This window comes from Juglans microcarpa x Juglans regia, chromosome 7D (assembly GCF_004785595.1).
Source record: "Juglans microcarpa x Juglans regia isolate MS1-56 chromosome 7D, Jm3101_v1.0, whole genome shotgun sequence".
NCBI lineage: Eukaryota > Viridiplantae > Streptophyta > Magnoliopsida > Fagales > Juglandaceae > Juglans > Juglans microcarpa x Juglans regia.
The window spans coordinates 17,235,323-17,253,506 of NC_054606.1; the positions used below are offsets into that span (position 1 = coordinate 17,235,323).

At 37.2% G+C, this 18,184-nt stretch overlaps 1 protein-coding gene across 2 annotated transcripts in view; it reads right to left on the minus strand.

Moving 5' to 3' along the window:
* Positions 1-262: 262 nt before the first annotated feature.
* Positions 263-18,184, minus strand: part of LOC121239334 (molybdopterin biosynthesis protein CNX1) — a 28,629-nt gene continuing 10,707 nt past the window's right edge. For both annotated transcript variants that reach the window (XM_041136560.1, XM_041136559.1), the window contains exons 7-14: positions 13,791-14,018; positions 13,418-13,608; positions 13,215-13,319; positions 12,742-13,050; positions 5,130-5,287; positions 4,900-5,006; positions 1,306-1,362; positions 263-580 (exon numbers count right to left, since the gene is read on the minus strand). In XM_041136560.1, coding sequence (XP_040992494.1) covers positions 368-580; positions 1,306-1,362; positions 4,900-5,006; positions 5,130-5,287; positions 12,742-13,050; positions 13,215-13,319; positions 13,418-13,608; positions 13,791-14,018 — 1,368 coding nt within the window. In that variant the 3' untranslated portion in view covers positions 263-367. The remainder of the gene's footprint in view (positions 581-1,305; positions 1,363-4,899; positions 5,007-5,129; positions 5,288-12,741; positions 13,051-13,214; positions 13,320-13,417; positions 13,609-13,790; positions 14,019-18,184) is intronic.

An 18,184-nucleotide genomic window follows, 5' to 3' on the forward strand; every position in this document is an offset into this window, starting at 1 on the left:
TAAATTATGTGAGTTGAAAAGACTGAGGTGGGATTTTGCGAACCCACAAAAACTGAGTTACTTTGCAATAAGCCCGATTAAATTAACTTATAATTTGCATGCCTCAAGAAACATATTTTTATTATAAATTAAGAATGTAAATAGAAAATTTGTACCACAACAGGTAATTGAACAACGTGTATTTAGATAGATAGGAAAATGCAAAAGTAGATAGTTTAAGCAAATCACAATACTTGTAAACCATATGAAGCTTTACATTTGAAATGACTCGGATTTTGTAGGTAGGTCATTTCTTATTATTCCGTGTTTCACAGACCAGCACCACCAGGTGCTTTCTGCTCCTTCACAATACTTACAAATTACAATTTCAACAAGAACAATCATGTTCTTTGCCTCCTCCAGAGGCCAACTTATAACTGGTCTCCCACAAATCAACAGGTGCAGCTTGTGCATGAGGGACATGACTGGGATGCTTCTCTCTCTTGTCCCCCTTTATCTGCTTTAAAGCGTGCTTAAGGGCAGGCAACAAAGCCGCCATGCATTCAGCAACAGCATTTGGGTTCCCAGGCATGTTAATGATCTGAACACAAAATCCCATATCAAGGGAATGAAACAACCATAGATTGACTGAAATATGGTGCAGGCATAATCATATATGGATTCAGGTGCTACTCATGTGGGCCTCCAACTTAGTAAATCTGACCCACGAACCAGAAATCAATAATGTTTTGATAGGCAAATAATTGTTTTTGATGAGTAATAGGCAAATATAATTAACACATTAAACCCCGTGACTTCACTTTCCACCCCTTGTATCAGGAGATGGGAAATAGCATTTACTCAAGAGATCATTTGGGAAACAATAAATTTTAGCTGAAGATATCGGTTAGGTTTGAAATGAATTGTCAAATACAATTCCTACTAAGAATATTAGTGACAGTTACGAGTCCTCATATAAAATTATTCACATTTCTTTATTTGGGAGAAATTATGGTAAACTTATCTTCCACTTGTTATAGGAAGAAAGAATTGAAACTCTTCATTCTATGAAAGGTCCAAAAGTGCCTTCTGAAGGCTTTCATGACATGGCTCCTTCTTATCTCTCTAATAAACTTCATTTTCTCTTTATTTGCTTGTTCACGTTACCACTTAAGTTGATTTTATCATCAACGAGAAATTTAAAATATGTAATTCCTTCCCATGTTAATATCTATATAATTTTAACTGCAAAGAACCTAACTTGATGACAAAAAGCACCACCATGTCAATAAACCAGGAAAATAGTTGAATGAATTGTGGCCTTACCAATGATGAACGCCGTATTCCAGCTGCAGAGCGTGAAAGCATACCAAATGGTGTCACCTGTTTTAGAAAAGGAAAGGGGAATTGCAAACAAAACAGAGATAAATTAACCTGCAGTTTTGGTGCCAGAGAATGGGGAAGTGGTAAAGGTAACAGCTGGGAAAGGAAGGATAAAACCAATCCTAACATCTTAGACCATAGGCTTGATTAATAGGAAGCCTAACTGCAGCTATTTGAACTACCAAATATATTCATACTTCCCAGTAAAATTAATAACTTATAGATTACTAGACAAAAGTAATCTTGAACCCTCAGTTTAATCTCTCCCCCGCACCACGTGTCTTTCATGGTATATTTAGTACTGGTTTGGATAATAAGAGCCTCCTATCCCATCTCGTCTCAATATTCGAACACCACAAACACAAACATTTTTCAATTTCAAATCTTCAACTTTTTTTTTTATCTAATTATTATCTAATCATTACAACTTTCCCAAACTTCCAAACAAAACACAAAAAACAATTCAATTTTTTCAAATCTAAAAAAAAAAATATATTAAAAAATAATATTCTAACAATATTTTAACTTTATAACATTTTTATTCAACTTTTTCTCTTTCCTTTCCCAAAACTCCATAAAATATATTAACTCAAACCATTTCATTACTATTTACAAACTATTTCACTACTATTCACCAATAATCTCATCTCATTTCATTATCCAAACGAGGCCTAGTCAAAAGTTGCTGCCCGTGTCGTGATATGGGGATTATATGTAGCATGTGTTTTTTTAGTAAGCGGGTTGGTCAAAAGGGTTAACGGTATTATTGGGTCTAAAAATGGTTAGTTGGTTAGTTATAATCATGTTACACATGGGTCATGGGCTATGCTAATTTTTTAGGATTAACCGTGCACATGACGGTTATGGTTGATGGGTCAATACAGGTCCTAGCTAATAAGAATAAGAAAATTACGGGATGCCGGGTAATCAAATTTTGGGTTTACATATCTTTGTTTTGATAGAGATGTTGTGGAGAAATCTTTTTAGGGATTGATTATTTTATGATTATCTGTTTGGTGATAAATTGCGAGAAATTAGATTTTTTGGGTGTAGTAATATTTTAGGGTTTAATCGTATAATCATTTGGAGAAGTTATGCGGATAGAAATTAGTTGGGTGCAATGGTATTTCGGGTGACATGTGGATATTAGATTTTAAGGAAATAAAGGTCATCTAAGTGTTTCGGGTTTTAATTAGGATGTGATAAAGCTCCACGTCCAGATGGCTTCTCTATGGATTTGATCCAAACTTGTTGGGAAGTGACCAAAGATATAATGGGCTTCTTGCATAAATTTCATGAAAATGGAAGGTTTGCAAAAAGCCTCCATGCAACATTTATTGCACTCATTCCAAAAAAACCCGGGATTGAAGAGGTAAAAGACGTCCCATTAGCTTGGTGAGTGGAATGTACAAGACCCTCTCAAAAGTTTTGGTGAATAGACCGAGTATGGTGATGAAATTGATATCAAAACCCAAAATGCCATTTGTCAGAGGTAAGCAAATTCTTGACTCGATACTTCTTGCCAATGGAATGCTTGGATAGTAGATTCAAGTCGGGAGAGTCGGGGCTTTTGTGCAAGCTTGATATGGAAAATGCCTATGACCGAGTCAATTGGAGATTCTTGCTTTACATGCTCGAGGGATGTGGCTTTGGTACGAAATGTTGTTCATGGATAAAACATTCTATCTCTACTTCTTCTTCCTTTATCTTGGTGAATGGCACGCCAAAGGACTCATTTAAAACCTCACGAGGCTTGAGACAAGGTAACCCTCTATCTCCACTTTTGTTTTGTAATCGAAGCTTTTAGCAAGATGATTTTAGGTGTCGTGTAGAGTGGGTTCATATCCAGATTCTTAGTGGGGAAGGCAAATACAAGATCACTAAACAAATCCCATCTATTATTTGCCACTGATACCTAATATTTTGTGGGGCCAACTATCATCAAATTCAAGCTTTGAGGGCTCTCCTTCTATGCTTTGAAGCAACTTTAGGGCTGAAGGTGAACTTGGGGGGATGTTCCAAATGTGGAGTATGGTTTCCATTTTGGGATGTAAGGTATCTTAACTGCCTATGAAATATCTTGGCCTCCTTTTGGGTTCCCCGTTCAAATCGAAATCTATTTGGAATAATGTACTAGAAAAAATGGAGAGGAAATTGGCTAGTTGGAAGAGAATGTATTTATCCAAGGGTGATAGGGTCACCTTAATCAAAAGTACCCTTCCCAACTTGCCAACCTACTTCGTATCATTATTTCTGCTCCTTCTCAAGGTGGCTCATCGCATGGAGAAACTTCAAAGAGAATTCTTATGGGGGGATGAATGAAAAGTTTGAATTTCACTTGGTAAAATGGGCAACGGTATACTCCCCTATTTCAGAAGGAGGATTGGGTATTTAGAACTTGCAGCCTTTTAACAAAGCCTTGTTTGGCAAATGGCTTTGGAGATACCACAATGAACAGGGACCTTCTGGAGAATCGCCATAGAATCAAAGCACAGTGAACCATGGAGAGGATGGTGTTTGAATGAGGTGAATGGGGCATATGAGGTGGGGCTATGGAAGCATATAAGAAGAGGATAGAACACATTTAAAAAATATCCATGTTGAGGTGGGTGATGGACCTAAAATATACTAAATCGCGACAGTACCACAGTAACGCCTACAATACCAATGAACAATCTTTTCTTCCTACAGATATTGTCCTCCCCACCTTGTACGGTTTCACTCATTTTGATGATTTAATAGATTCCAAAGTATACATCCTAATTCTTCAAGGGAAACTTTTGTTGCAGTGAGACTCCGCTTGAGATCTAGTGAGCTTAGCTTATAAATATGGGGATCAAAATTTCAATGTAAAGAAGCATGTATTTAATAGAACTGAATGCCATGCCCCTAAAAAGGAGGGTTGTATTGGGAGAATAGGTAGACCTTGTTAGCATCAAATAATCAGGAATGGATTCAATCAACAAATTTCCCTTTGACTTCAGGAACCATTGGACAGGTAGAAGATATTGAGATAGTCTTGTGGCTCGGTTTCACAAACACTTCTACAGCACCCACAGGAATGTGTATCCAACAAAAATGTGAGCGTATCCAACCAATGTAGCACAATGACACTATGAACATGAGCAATTTTACCTAGGATTAATGAGTGGAAAGACACTACAATCTAATTGGTATGATTGGCCTGGCTCAGTTCATCATCATTGAAACCACACAATAGGAATGCTTTACTCTACCTCTTATGCAAGAAAGGTCAGCAATCTAGAAAAGAAACATCTCCAGTTGACCATGTTTCAAGGCGCAATTATTAGTTCAATAGCTACCAAGTCCATGACTACCCAAACGACAATAAGGGTTTAACATGGACAGCAACAATTCAGCCCTCCGATTAGGACAATCTCCTCATTAAGTTTTAAATTCCTTTCAGATGATAGTAAAGGTACAATAAAGAAACAGAAAGTAGACAAGTACTTATTTGTTTCGTACACAAACAGATAACTTACTGTATGAGTACCAATTCATGTAAACCAGTCGTACCTTTAAGCTCTCTTGCATCATTACATGCAGAAGACCAGGTGTCTCTTTCTCCAGCAACCCTTTTGTTGCTTCAGGGGTTACATCTCTTGGGGTGAAGCCAGTGCCACCTTCATTGAGAATATTTATCACAAAAAGGAAGAAGAAATTTCTTGGAAAAGACACATAGAGACTATGTCATATTCATCCATATAAATGAAAAGCTGGATTTGGATTATAAGAAGAAATCATACCAAGGGTAAGAATCAGATCCATTTTGTCGATGTCACTCCATCTCAATAGAACATCCTTAATTTTGCTCACATCATCTGGGACTACAGCCGTTGCGACTACCCTTGCTCCTCCTAACCTTTCTGACGAAGAATTTACAACAGAAACTGCCCTGGGACCACTGTCAATAAGCTATCTCATTACCCGCATGACTACAACCATAGTTTCAGTGTAATGTGTGTACTTCCAAAGAGGCCTCACATACTGGAGTCAACAGCCTAAGTCATCGAGTAGCGAGTCTGGAGGGTGCTAACAAATTGCCAATTGGCCATATAAACATACAAATACTTACATCCTAAGTTGTGACATATACTTTTTGGGAAGGGGATGCAGGACATTTTGTCAAGAACTTATTACGCTGAACTATTGAGCTATTTCAAACATATTGTTGCAAAGAATGTACTTTCAATTCTCCACTTCTAGCAAGCAGTATCAACTTCGCTCTTTCTTTGGCATCAGTTCAGTGACCTTTCTGAAACAATCATTCAAAAAGGAGTATCTGGATGCAGTTAAAGTTTTGATACTCACCTTCCTATTCCAAGCAGGGCATCATTAGAAAGCAGGGCATCAGTTTTTGGTACCAGCTGCTTAGCAGTGTTTAGATTTCATGATTTGAGTCTGAGACCAATGGCATTCATATTTTCATAACTGCTATTTGTTCTGTATAAAACAACTATCAGAAGATTATTCTTTTGATCAACTGATAGCATGATTTTGGCAACTTTTATTTAAACCAAGGCTCAAAAAATTGGAATTGGGAAAAGACCAATTCAATGAATTGGGCAATTCAACAAAATGAAAATTCAATGAATTGGGCGATTCAACAAATTGAATCGGACGTTTCATAACAATTTTGAATCGGTTATTTCAGTGTTGATAAAAATTATTAAAAATCATATATGATACAATTCAAGTATTTAATATCATGTATAAAAGAGTATAAATATAAATTCATTGACTAGTTTCAATAAAAATATGATATGAATCCAAATAGTTTCAATAAACATGTAATTTATGTATTTAACCTCAAATTTTGACATTTTTTTGCCTCATATATAATGCAATTCAAGCATTTAATATCATGTATAAAAGAGTATAAAATATAAATTCATTGACCAGTTTCAATAAAAATATGATATGAATACAAATACAAATGCAGTATTTTATGCACAACCACAATATAATACAAAATAATCATTCATCTCCTAATTGTTTTGTTCAACCAAAGAAAATAAAGAACTACATGTTTTATCTTTCACTTTTTCTTCGATTCTTATTGAATACAATAATGAAATTAAAAAAAAAAAAAAAAAAACAGTTGTTAGATAACTTAAATATAAATACATTTTTGAATCGGTTGGAATTTGTCTAAATCGGTCTATTGAAATAGTTCAGTGAATAGACTCAAAAAGTTCACTAAAATTGGTTCGGTTTCTAACCGATTCAATTTGAATTGGCTTGAATTGAATCATTTTTTCGAGCCTTGATTTAAAACCAAACAATGGAGGCTGAAGAGAGGAGGTTGCAAATTATGGTTTACAAGCACTGCTTTGTATGTAAAACAGAAAGCCTATAGTCTAACTTGTAGCACTTGACAAGTTTATGGCTAATCTTACACTAACATTTTTCACCATCACCTTCTTCACCAATTTTAGATGTTGTACCTCATACCAAGAATGTAGAATCTGAGGTGCCATTAATTCAGGAATGGCTGGAATTACTGATACCGTTATAGTCACTGGAATGGAATTATCGATACCATTAGTCACTGGTATACTTGCCCCTTTATTTCTTTTCGCTCTCAATTTCAGGTTGTCCCTGGTATTTCACAAACTTTGGCAATTCCAGGTCAGTATTTTCATGAGTCTGGAATGTGTTCTAACACAGATCGTCTTCATTTGCAAATCACATCTATGGTAATCTAGATGACTAAAAGCAACATCATCCAACTACAAAATGTTTTTATACCTCATTTTTTAATCACCAATATTATTTAACAAACTGTTAACATATCAAAACACCAACAATTCTATTGATTGATTCAAAACCGTACAACAAATTATATTGAAAACCAAGTCAGGATTTGAAATGAAGTTTAGTAGAGTTCAAAATAAAAAATAAATAAAAAAAGATATAATTCCATAAAATTGCAAGGAGTGCTATGTATTTTACTTTTTTGATTTCATTAGGATTAACAATTTTACTCTGTAACTAGTATCTTTTTACTTTTTTAAGTTCCACAAATAATTATTAGAATGTACCAAAAAGGGGAGCTGGATAAGAAAGAAAAGTCTACCTGGAAAAAGAAAATCAACCCTAAAGACTTGAGAAAATCTATACAAAGTATCTTTTTATTCATGTAGATGAAGTGGATTCTTCCATGGGGACACTGCAACTGAGTCCTTTTTTACTTTTCTTACTATTATGCATTGATACATTACATTTAAAAAAATTATTTAGACTTATGGTGTATCGCTTTAATTAGTCGTAGTAAAGTATTTTTTGTTTATGAGATTGGGAAGTATCATAGAAGATTTACATTTGTTCATTTTTTTTCGAACATGTGCGAAAATGAGATTGTATAAGGCATGATTTTCATATATTTATTTAATGGTGAGTTATGAAGTATGAACTTATATATTGTGGTAATCCTGAAACGGTATACTCGTTTACACCGGGACCAAAATATTCCGTTTCGATGTATAAAATGGAATGTTTACCATAACGAAATTCAAAATTGTCATATGGTCATCTACTCATGACTGATGACTGGCATGACATGAATCAAATCCACAAACATGAAGATTAATTGTCACCCAGCATTTGTGTGATAAGGGCATTTGAGTATGTATTTCTATACCGAAGCCTCATGTTTACTCCCCACAATAGAATGGCATCACTAAACCAAAGAATATTCATTTATTTCCCTCCTCTTCTTTCCCTCTTCCACCAAAGGTGTTTGGATATCTCTGCTAAATTCATAACATGAGTCTTCTTGATAAACTTTATCCTCGTGCTACAAAATGTGTTTTCTTGGTCATTGTCAGACCCAAAACAGATAATCATTGTTACAGTCCCTCTTGTTGCTACTTCGTCAGGGCTTTACACCATATTTCTTGAATGTCAATTCTCCTTATGATTATGATCTGGAACCTACCGCATCACTTGTTCCATCTCCTATCCAATGTACTTTATTGTCACCACCAGACCTATTTCCACCTCTATCTCACTTCCATTGCCATCACACACTACTGATCTGGAAGCTAATTGCTACCATGCGTCCACTTTCCACCCCATCTTTGAGTCCAGTCACACCCCCATTTTTGTCACTAAGCACCCAATTTCTCATTTTGTCTCTACCTATTCATCATCTCCTTTCAACACTTTAGATCCCAACTTTCTGCCATCTCTATTCCCATGACAGTTTAACAATGCCCTATCTAACCAAGGTTGAAGGATAGCAATACAAATGGCAAATGCCGCTACATCATAATGACCCTTGGGATCTTGTCCCATTTTCTCTTGAGAAGCAAATAGTTAGTTGCAAGTGTGTTGTTAAATTAATCCAGACAGACCTGTTGAACATTTGGAAGACATGATTGGATGTTAAAGGTTATACATAGACCTACCCTACTGATTATGAAGAGACTTTCTCTGGTTGCCAAGATCTTTTCTATTTGGTTCCTTTGCTGCTAACTGTAATTGGTATTTGTTTCAGTTGGATTGTGACTTATCGGAGGAGCTTAACATGGAGTAATCACCTGGGTTTGTCGCTCAACGGTAGTATTGTGGTTGGTTTGTATGCTTGAGATGGCAGTGAAGGACAAGAATAAAGATATGGAAGTTTTCTGATGCAAAAGTTGATCTCCACAAAGTTGAAAGGAAAAAAAAAAAAAAAACTCAACAAATGTTGAGCAGATCATTCAATATTTCGGTTACATACTTGTGTGTGGATTACATTCTTCTCATAATTTATGTACCATGCAGATGATATTGTTATTATAAGAAATGACTCTGAAGTTATCATCAGATTGAAAGACTTTTTGCAGTACTGATTTCGAACTAAAGACTTACACAAACTACGTACTTTCATCATATTGAAGTTGCTAAATCGAAAAAGGTACAAGTTTGTCTCAGAGGAACTACACACTTGATTTGTGCAAAGAAACTAGTTCGTGGGTTGAATGATCATTGATGTCCTTATAGATTCAATCACACTATTGCAGGATGAGGGACAGTTATTTGGACATTCTTGTAGGTATCATCGCTTGGTCGGAAGATCAAAGTATCTTAACATCGTTAGACCAAATATCTCAGATGCTATTGGTGTAGTGAGCCAGTCTTTTGGACCTCCTAAATTCCACTTTGGGATGTTTTTTTTTTCATATTTATGTGATTACACATTGGGATGGTATCACTCGTATTATTCATTATTTGAAAAAAGCTCCAGGTTTTGGATTGCTTTATAATTCAAATGAGTGTCCTAGACTAGAAAGCTTTGCTGATGTTGATTGGACAGGTACTCCATCAAAATTGGAGTTCTGTTACAGGGCATTGAACCTATTTTGGAGGTAATTTGCTAACATAGAAGAGTGTGAAACAGATGGTGACTGTGGGATCAAATGCAGAGATTGAGTACAAGGCAATGGCCCAAGCTTCCAGTGAGTTCTCTGCCCATTCACAAGGACTTGATTCTATGTCCAAACATCACATGCCAGCAGATGTAGTCACCAACATAGGTACTCAAGATATTGTGTCTGGAGAGGTGGATAGATAGGACTACTAGTTGCTCGATCAGGACCCTAGCTTTATTGCGAGCCAAAAACCTTAACATTGTTGCAACATTTTCTTGAAGTGATTGGGTTTCCAGCTCTGACTACTATTGAACTATATTGTGATAACTAAGCCACACTTCGTATTAGGTTGACTGTCACTACATTAGAGAGAAGATAATGAGTGTATTTATTCTATAACATTTTTTTTATCAGTAAATAAGATTTTATTGATCAAAAGAATAGACAAAAACCCAAGTATATGGGACATGTACAAGAGCAACGCCTAGGCATGCTTAATTTGGAGATACAAGGAATTTATGAAACGACAAGTCATGAAAAGCAATTACAATCGACCAATGGAGTGAAGTATTAAAAAAAAGACTTCTAAGCTCATCCATTGACCGTGCTTGATCTTCAAAACTTCTTTCATTCCTCTCCATCCAAATACACCACCATAAACATATTGGAACCATCTTCCAAATAGAGGCGATTAGAGAGTTACCCTAAATGGCTTTCCAAGAAGCTAGGAGGTCCACTACCCATCTCGGCATCACCCAAGCTAATCCCACCTAAGCAAAAACTTCATTCCACAATGTTCTGACAATCTCACAATGTAGTAAATGGTCAACCGACTCTCCACTCTTTTTACACTTACAACATCAATCCATGACAATGATTCAACGTTTCCTTAGATTGTCTAGAGTGAGGATCTTCCCTAAAGAAGCCGTCCATACAAAAACTTTTGCCTTTAGGGGCGCCTTTGTCTTCCAAACACTCTTCCATGGGAATGAAATTGTACCGTGCATTGTCATGGCTTTGTAGAAGGAGCGGACTAAGAACTTCCCAAAGTCTTTTGAAGTCTGAAGATCAATTCGAATATATGTTTACAAAGTCTTTGGGTTGTAATCGGTTGAAATTTACTTGTTCGAACCTAAGCTTATATGATCTATACGCTCCAACTTGAGGGTGAGTGTTAGATAGTATTCTTGTAGTCATATTCCATTGAACTGATTTTGTAACATTCATCAAATTGATCAGGATAGTTGGAGTTCTCTCCCCTCATTTTGTTGACCCTAATGCTTGACAGTAATGAAGGGAAGTCTGAATGGGAGAACATACTTTGTATTCCACAGTTCTCTTATATATGATTTTCAATGTCACAATTTGAAAGAAGAGTGGAATGTGCTGTGCACATAGAAAGGAGTTGTATGTATAAGGTAGTGATGTAAGCTCTTAATTTCTTGCTTTTATTTCATTTTATTTAAGCTAATCCAGAAAGAAAAATATTACAATAGATGGAAAGACAAGTTGAGAAAGTGGCAAAATCTAATAGGGACTGGTGCACATTGAAATTCACATGAAAGTTGATAGGAGAAAAAAAGGCAGTACTTTAATGGGGTCTTTTGTCAAAAACTGATGCTCATGGGGTAAGAGTTTCAGGCTCTTTAGGTAGTTTGGGCATTAGAAATATGAGATTTTTTAATCGGGCATTACTTGAAAAGTGGTTGTGGAGATACCATCAAGAATCAGAAGCCCTTTGGAAGATGGTGATTGAGAGCAAGTATGGTGGGAGGGAAGTGGGTGGGTTGGTGCACAAAAGAAGTGAGAGGGGCATATGGAGTGGGGTTGTGGAAACATATAAGAAGAGGGTGGGAGGTCTTTACTCGTCACACTAGATTTCGTCTAGGAGAGGGAGCCAGAATTAAATTCTAGTATGATACTTGGTGTGGCAACGGTGCTCAAAAAGATTCATTATTTCCCTCACATTCTGGATTGCAAGTGACAAAGATGCTTCAGTGGCGGAAGTCATGGTGAGATCAGGGGAGCAAATTCAGTGGAACATCAATTTCAGTAGGCTGCACAAGATTGGGAAATGAGAAGTTTTGAAGCTTTTTACAGACTTTTGTATTCCATAAAACCGAGCAACGCACATGATAGGTTGTGGTGGATACTTGCAGGTAAAGGTTCCTTCTCGGTTCGCTCTTTTTATAAGTCCATCACTTAAGAGCCTCATACTCAGTTTCCATGGAGAAAGCTTTGGAGACATAAGGCGCCACCCAAAGCAGCGTTTTTTGTGTGGACTGCTTCCTTGGGTAAGATCCTCGCAACTGATAATTTGAGGAAACGTAGGGTGATCATCGCAGATTGTTGTTGTATGTGTAAGAAGAGGGTGAATCTGTGAACCATCTCCTACTACACTGTGAGACAGCTAGAGGGTTATGGAATGAGGTTCTTGGTAGAGTAGACTTGGCTTGGGTTATGCCTGAGATAGTGGTGGCAGTTTTGGCTAGCTGGACAAACTTTAGAGGTATTCAACAGATTAAAGCTATGTGGAAGATGATCCCTATATGCATCATGTGGTGTTTGTGGCAGGAGCGCAATGAACGGACGTTCGAGAACAAAGAGATATCGATGGAGGAATTGAAAGCTTTCTTTACTAGAACTCTTTGTACTTGGGTCATTGTTGTTGACTTTAATGACCTAGATTTTCATGATTTCCTTATCTCTATTGCTTCTACTTAGCTAGGGCAAACTATACATTGTATCAGGCTTTGCCTATTCTTTGATTAATATATTTATTTACTTATAAAAAATAAAAATAAAAAAGAGTTTCAGGCTCAAGCGACCAGCATGGGGGAGTTATCAGAGAGAGAGAGAGAGGCAAAGAGAATTATCTTTAAGATTCAACAATTGAAATTATGAATATAAGGTTCTACGTTCAAGAAGTTACAGATTATTGCAGATGAATCAAGAATCAAACAGCAAAGGTCTTGACATAGAAAAACATGTAGGACAGTACCTTCGATCAGGCCCAGCACCTAATGCAACAGTATCACTCACTGTAAGAACAGCTACTCTGATCTCAGCACCCTGAGAGTCATCTGCAGTTATTTCTTTCGATGCACTTCCCTTGAAAGCCAAAGTCGAATCTGACAATAGTGAACTACTGAAAATGGCAGTACTGCTTAAGTCAGAAATGATGATGGCTGAAACAGCAGTCCCAGTAGATATGACACTGCCTGTTGCCGGCAATTCCAACAAAGCATTGGCTGACTTCATATTTAATAGTCTGCTGCTCTGCTGATGACCAGTGCTCTCTGCTACAAAACTGACAAACAAAAAAGTGATCCATTATCTTCATGCAATTAGAAGTAAACAAATGGAACAAGTTTGTTAGTAAATCATGTCCAGCAGACGATCAATGGGGAACCTCATTCCTAAAAACCCGTAGTCTCGTTTAACCTAAAAGAAAAACATATCTAGAGAACTTACCCAGGATTGCCTGACCCATCATTGGCCTCCCACCTAATAATGGCATGATGGAATTCTGGTCGAACGGGATCTGTTTTTATGGGATGGTGAAGACGAGCCTGCACTCTGCTCATGTTATTAAAAAAATGCAAACAATCACTTTACTGTACTAACAAAGATGGAAGGTGAGAGAGAGACAGCAGTCTTTTTGAAGCTTTATCAACCTGAAAAGATGTGGGTTTGCCCATCCAGCAAGATGACGAATGGTCGGGACCACAAAAAGATGGAAAGTGACTAAACAGCTCACTGGATTTCCTGGCAATCCAAATGCAAGAATTTTGTTCTGCCTTGTACTTTCAACTGATTTTAAATTGATCACGGCAAATGTCAAAGGCTTTCCCGGTTTCATAAAAACCTGAAACGGCAATCAAATCTCAAACCAAGATAATATAGTTCTTTTTCATCGAACTCCACATATTTTGATTGTCTGAAACCTCATCACGCTCCGTAGTTTGTTCCAACTACAAACATGAATTTGCCTCAAACAACTTCCTGAAAGAAATTGTTAATATGATAAAGAATGGATTATCGATAGACCTTGCTAAAATACACCGCCCCTCTGCTTGCAAGCAATGGCTTGACAAAATCCTTATCTCCCATCGAAACCCCTCCAGAAGTCAAAAGAATATTAATCCCAGAATATAAAGCAGTATCCAAGATCCTCTCAAGTTCTTCTTCATCATCTCTAGCAATACCAAGGTCAACAACTTTGCACTCCTGCTGTGCAGCTGCTGCTAGTATCATAGCACGGTTAGAGTCCCTAATCTGCAGTAAAGAAATCCGCTTCTTTCCCCAGATTAAACTTATAAAATAAAGCACATGGACGATATAAGCTAATCTTGATGAAAACACAATGCATGTTTAGACAACCTCCAAATAAATTATAGCATTTTGGACAGTGAAATGATGAGAAAAATACTACTATTTTAATTAGCAAAGAAGATATATATATGTTTTTTTTTATAGAAAATAAGAGAATTTATTCCAAGTATAAAGGCATAACCCAAGTACTCAGGAAATATAGAAGTACACCTAAATACAAGCTGAAGCAAAACAGAACTAAGGCAAAACATTACAAATATTCCAATCCCTTACAAGGTTCTTCACCCAAAAACTTATAGTGCTAAAGAAAAAATCCCTGAATTCCCCCATAGAATGTTCGCAATCTTTGAAACACCTCCCATTTCTCTCTAACCATAAGCACCAAAACAAACACAAGGGGATCATCCTCCTACACTGCCTCCACATCCCACTGAATCTTGCCAGCTAGCCAAAAAGTCCACCACATGCAAAGGCATCACCCAAACAATGCCTACCCTTGCAAAAATCTCATTCCACAGCTTCGTCACCACCACACAATGAAGGAAAAGATAATTAACAGATTCGTCATCTCTTTTACACATAAAACACCAATCAATCACAAATAAACCTCTTTTCCTCAAATTATCCATGGTTAATATTTTCTCAAGAGACACCATCCAACAAAAAAATGCAACTTTACTAGTACCCTTGCTCTCCATATACATTTCCAGGGGTATACTTTATCACCATGACTATTTAACACCTTGTAGAAAGATCTCACTGAGAATATGGAATTATAATCATGCACCCACAGCAGCCTATCCTCCTTTCTGATCGATCTTCGTATCATATAATTTTACAAAGAAATCAGCAGCTTCACACACTTGCCACTCCTGTAGATCTCTGGCAAATTCCACATTCCAATGCAACATATTATTAGAAAACTGATAAGAGTCAGCCACTGCAGCCCCTTTGTTTCTAGCAATCCTAAAAAGATTAGGATAAACATATTTAAGAGCTGAATCCCCGCACCATTTACCATGCTAGAAATAAATATTTGTCCCGTCCCCCACTTTGAAATTAATGTTTTTGACAAAATCCCCCCATCCCAACCGAATGAACTTCCACAAACCCACCCCATACACCCCTTTTACTTCATTAGTACACCAATTCTCCCACATCCTCCCATATTTAACATTCACAATCTCCCTCTGACAATGTGATTTTAATCAATGTGACTCTGCCCCCTTTTGACAAATAAAGCTTTTTTCAACTTGCTAACCTCCCCTCAATCTTGTCAATCACCCCATCCCAAATAGAAACTGATTTGTGAGGGGCACCCAGAGGTAACCCAAGATATTTCATAGGTAACAAAGCTACCTTACATCCCAAAATATTGGCCAGATCCAAAATATTTCTGATTGTACCCACTGAAACAATTTCTGACTTAGTTAAATTAATTCTAAGCCCGGAGACAGCTTCAAAACATAACAATAAGGCTCTTAAAGCTCGAAGATGATCCTGGTTGGTATCACTGAAAATTAAAGTATCATTTGCAAAGAGTAAATGTGAAATAGTAATGCTGCCCTGTGAAACATCACCCACCATGAAACCCGACACAAAGCCCCCTTCCACAGTTGCTTCAATCATACGACTCAAAGCGTCCATGCTTTGAAGGAGATAAATAGGAAAGGAGATAAAGGGGGTCTCCTTGCCTCAAACCATGGGAGCTGTTAAAATATCCAATCGGAGAGCCATTCACCAATATAGAAAATCTGGCCGTCGAAATGCAATGTCTTATCCACGAGCACCACTTCTCCCCAAAACCAAATCTCCCAAGCAAATAGAGTAGAAAATCCCAATTGACATGGTCAAAAGCCTTTTCCATGTCCAATTTGACTAAAATCCCAGATTGCCCCATCTTTTTTCTACTTTCCAAACACTCATGAGCAATTAAGATTGAATCAAGAATTTGTCTTCCCCTCACAAATACATTTTGAGATTTCGCAATAAATCGTTTTTTTTTTTATTGGCATCGGGTGTCTAGGAACAACGTCCCGACTAATCTCGGGGGTGCACAAACCCTCGCACTTCGTTATAATCTTACCATAACCACACTTAGGCGGTTAGCTAACACCTTTGAGATGATCTTATACACCCCATTTATCAAGCTAATGGGGCGAAAATCCCTCATTTCTATAGCACCCGCCTTTTTAGGGATGAGAGCAATGAAAGTGGTATTAGAACTCTTCTTAAATTTCAGGAAGGAATGAAATCCTTCACAATATCCCAAAATGCTTGAAAAAACGCCATGGAAAAACCGTCTGGGCCCAGAGCCTTATCCTTAGACATGTCTCTAACCACATCAAGAACTTCATCTTCCTCAAAGGATCTCTCTAACCAATATGCAGTAAGATGATCAATGGTTTCAAAAGCTAGCCCATCTAACTTAGGTCTCCACGAAAATTCTTCCCGAAAAAGCTTCTCATAGAAATTCACAATATGATCTTCAGTCTCCTTGTCACAAATCACATTATCACTTCAATGGAATTACTTCTTCGATGAGAATTTGCCATTTTATGGAAGAATTTCGTGCATTTCTCTCCTTCCTTTAGTCATAGAATTTTGGATTTTTGCCTCCATGAAATTTCCTCCATAAGCATTAATTTTTCAATTTCTGCCAGCACCCTTTTTCATCTTCTTTTCCGCTAAAGAAATTGAACCCATCATCTCCTTTTTCTCCAAACTATGCAACTGCTCCATAAGAAGTTTTCTATTATTTTCAACATTACCAAAAGTCTCCGCATTCCATCTCTTCAAGTCTTTTTGGAGCTCCTCAAATTTTCCAGCCAAGATAAAACTGGGAGTACCAGTAAAATGATAAGAGGCCAACCACCTTCTTACTCTTTCAACAAAACCTTCATCCTCTAACCACATATTTTCAAATTTAAAGTGTCTTCTCCCACTAATAATGCCCCCACAATCCATCAAAATAGGATAATGGTCAGAAACTATTCTCTGCAACCTTTTCTAACTTAACACCAGAAATAATGCTTCCCAAGAGACCGAAACCAAGAGTCTGTCCAAACGGAACCATGCTCTCCCATTTGATCACGTGAAATCCCCTCCCGCCATAGGTAAATCAATCAACTGCAACTCATAAATGAGTTCTGAAAATTCAGACATAGCTTTAGTAATTATCGTGTCCGCTACTCACTCACAAGGAAAGCGAGCAATATTAATATTCCCTCCAAAACACCACGGAAGATCCCACCAACAACAAAGACCCGCCATTTCTTCCCACAATATACTCCTACTAGAATTTGAATTTGGCCCATAAACACTAGCAAAAGCCCATTCGACGCCATCATCCACATTCTTAAAGTGACATGCCACCATGAATTCTCCCATGTAATGACCTTCTATTTCTACTGCCGTCCTATCCCACATAACAATAATGCCTCCTGAAGCTCCAATAGAGACTAAGGTATCGTTTGGATTCGAAGATGAGTTGAGATAGATTGTAAATAGTAGTGAGATAAGTTATGAATAGTAGTGAGATTTGTGAGTTAAAGTTGATGAATAGTAGTGAGATGAGTTGAAATGAGTTGAGATGGCTTGCGAATACAAACCGGGCCTAAATCGACCCAACCCACATAATTACACCTCCATAAACTATGAACCACCGATTGGTTAACGACCTTCAATTTAGTTTCTTGAAAACAAATAATTTCAGTCTTCCACTGCCTAATCATATTTTTCACTCAGAGACACATTCTATAATCGTTTAACCCCCGAACATTCCAAGAAATGATCTTAGGCTTCATGAGAAACCATTGACAGCCCTCTCTCTGTCCTTTTCTCTAAAGGCACTCCCATCCCTGGATTTGTAATTAATTGTACATTCCAATCTTTTTAGCAGCAGATCTGGCCAGAGCAGGATGTCCAGCCTCAATAGCAATAAGTAGAGCTCTAAATTGCTCTTCAAATCCCTCACAAGAAATGGCAACACAATTTCTAATTTTTTCCACCTTCTGTAACACCCAGTCAGATGATTTGCTAGGCCATTCAATGCTCGGGTTAATAGAGCATAAAGGAACAGGATCAAGGTCTTCATCTGATTCAAAAAA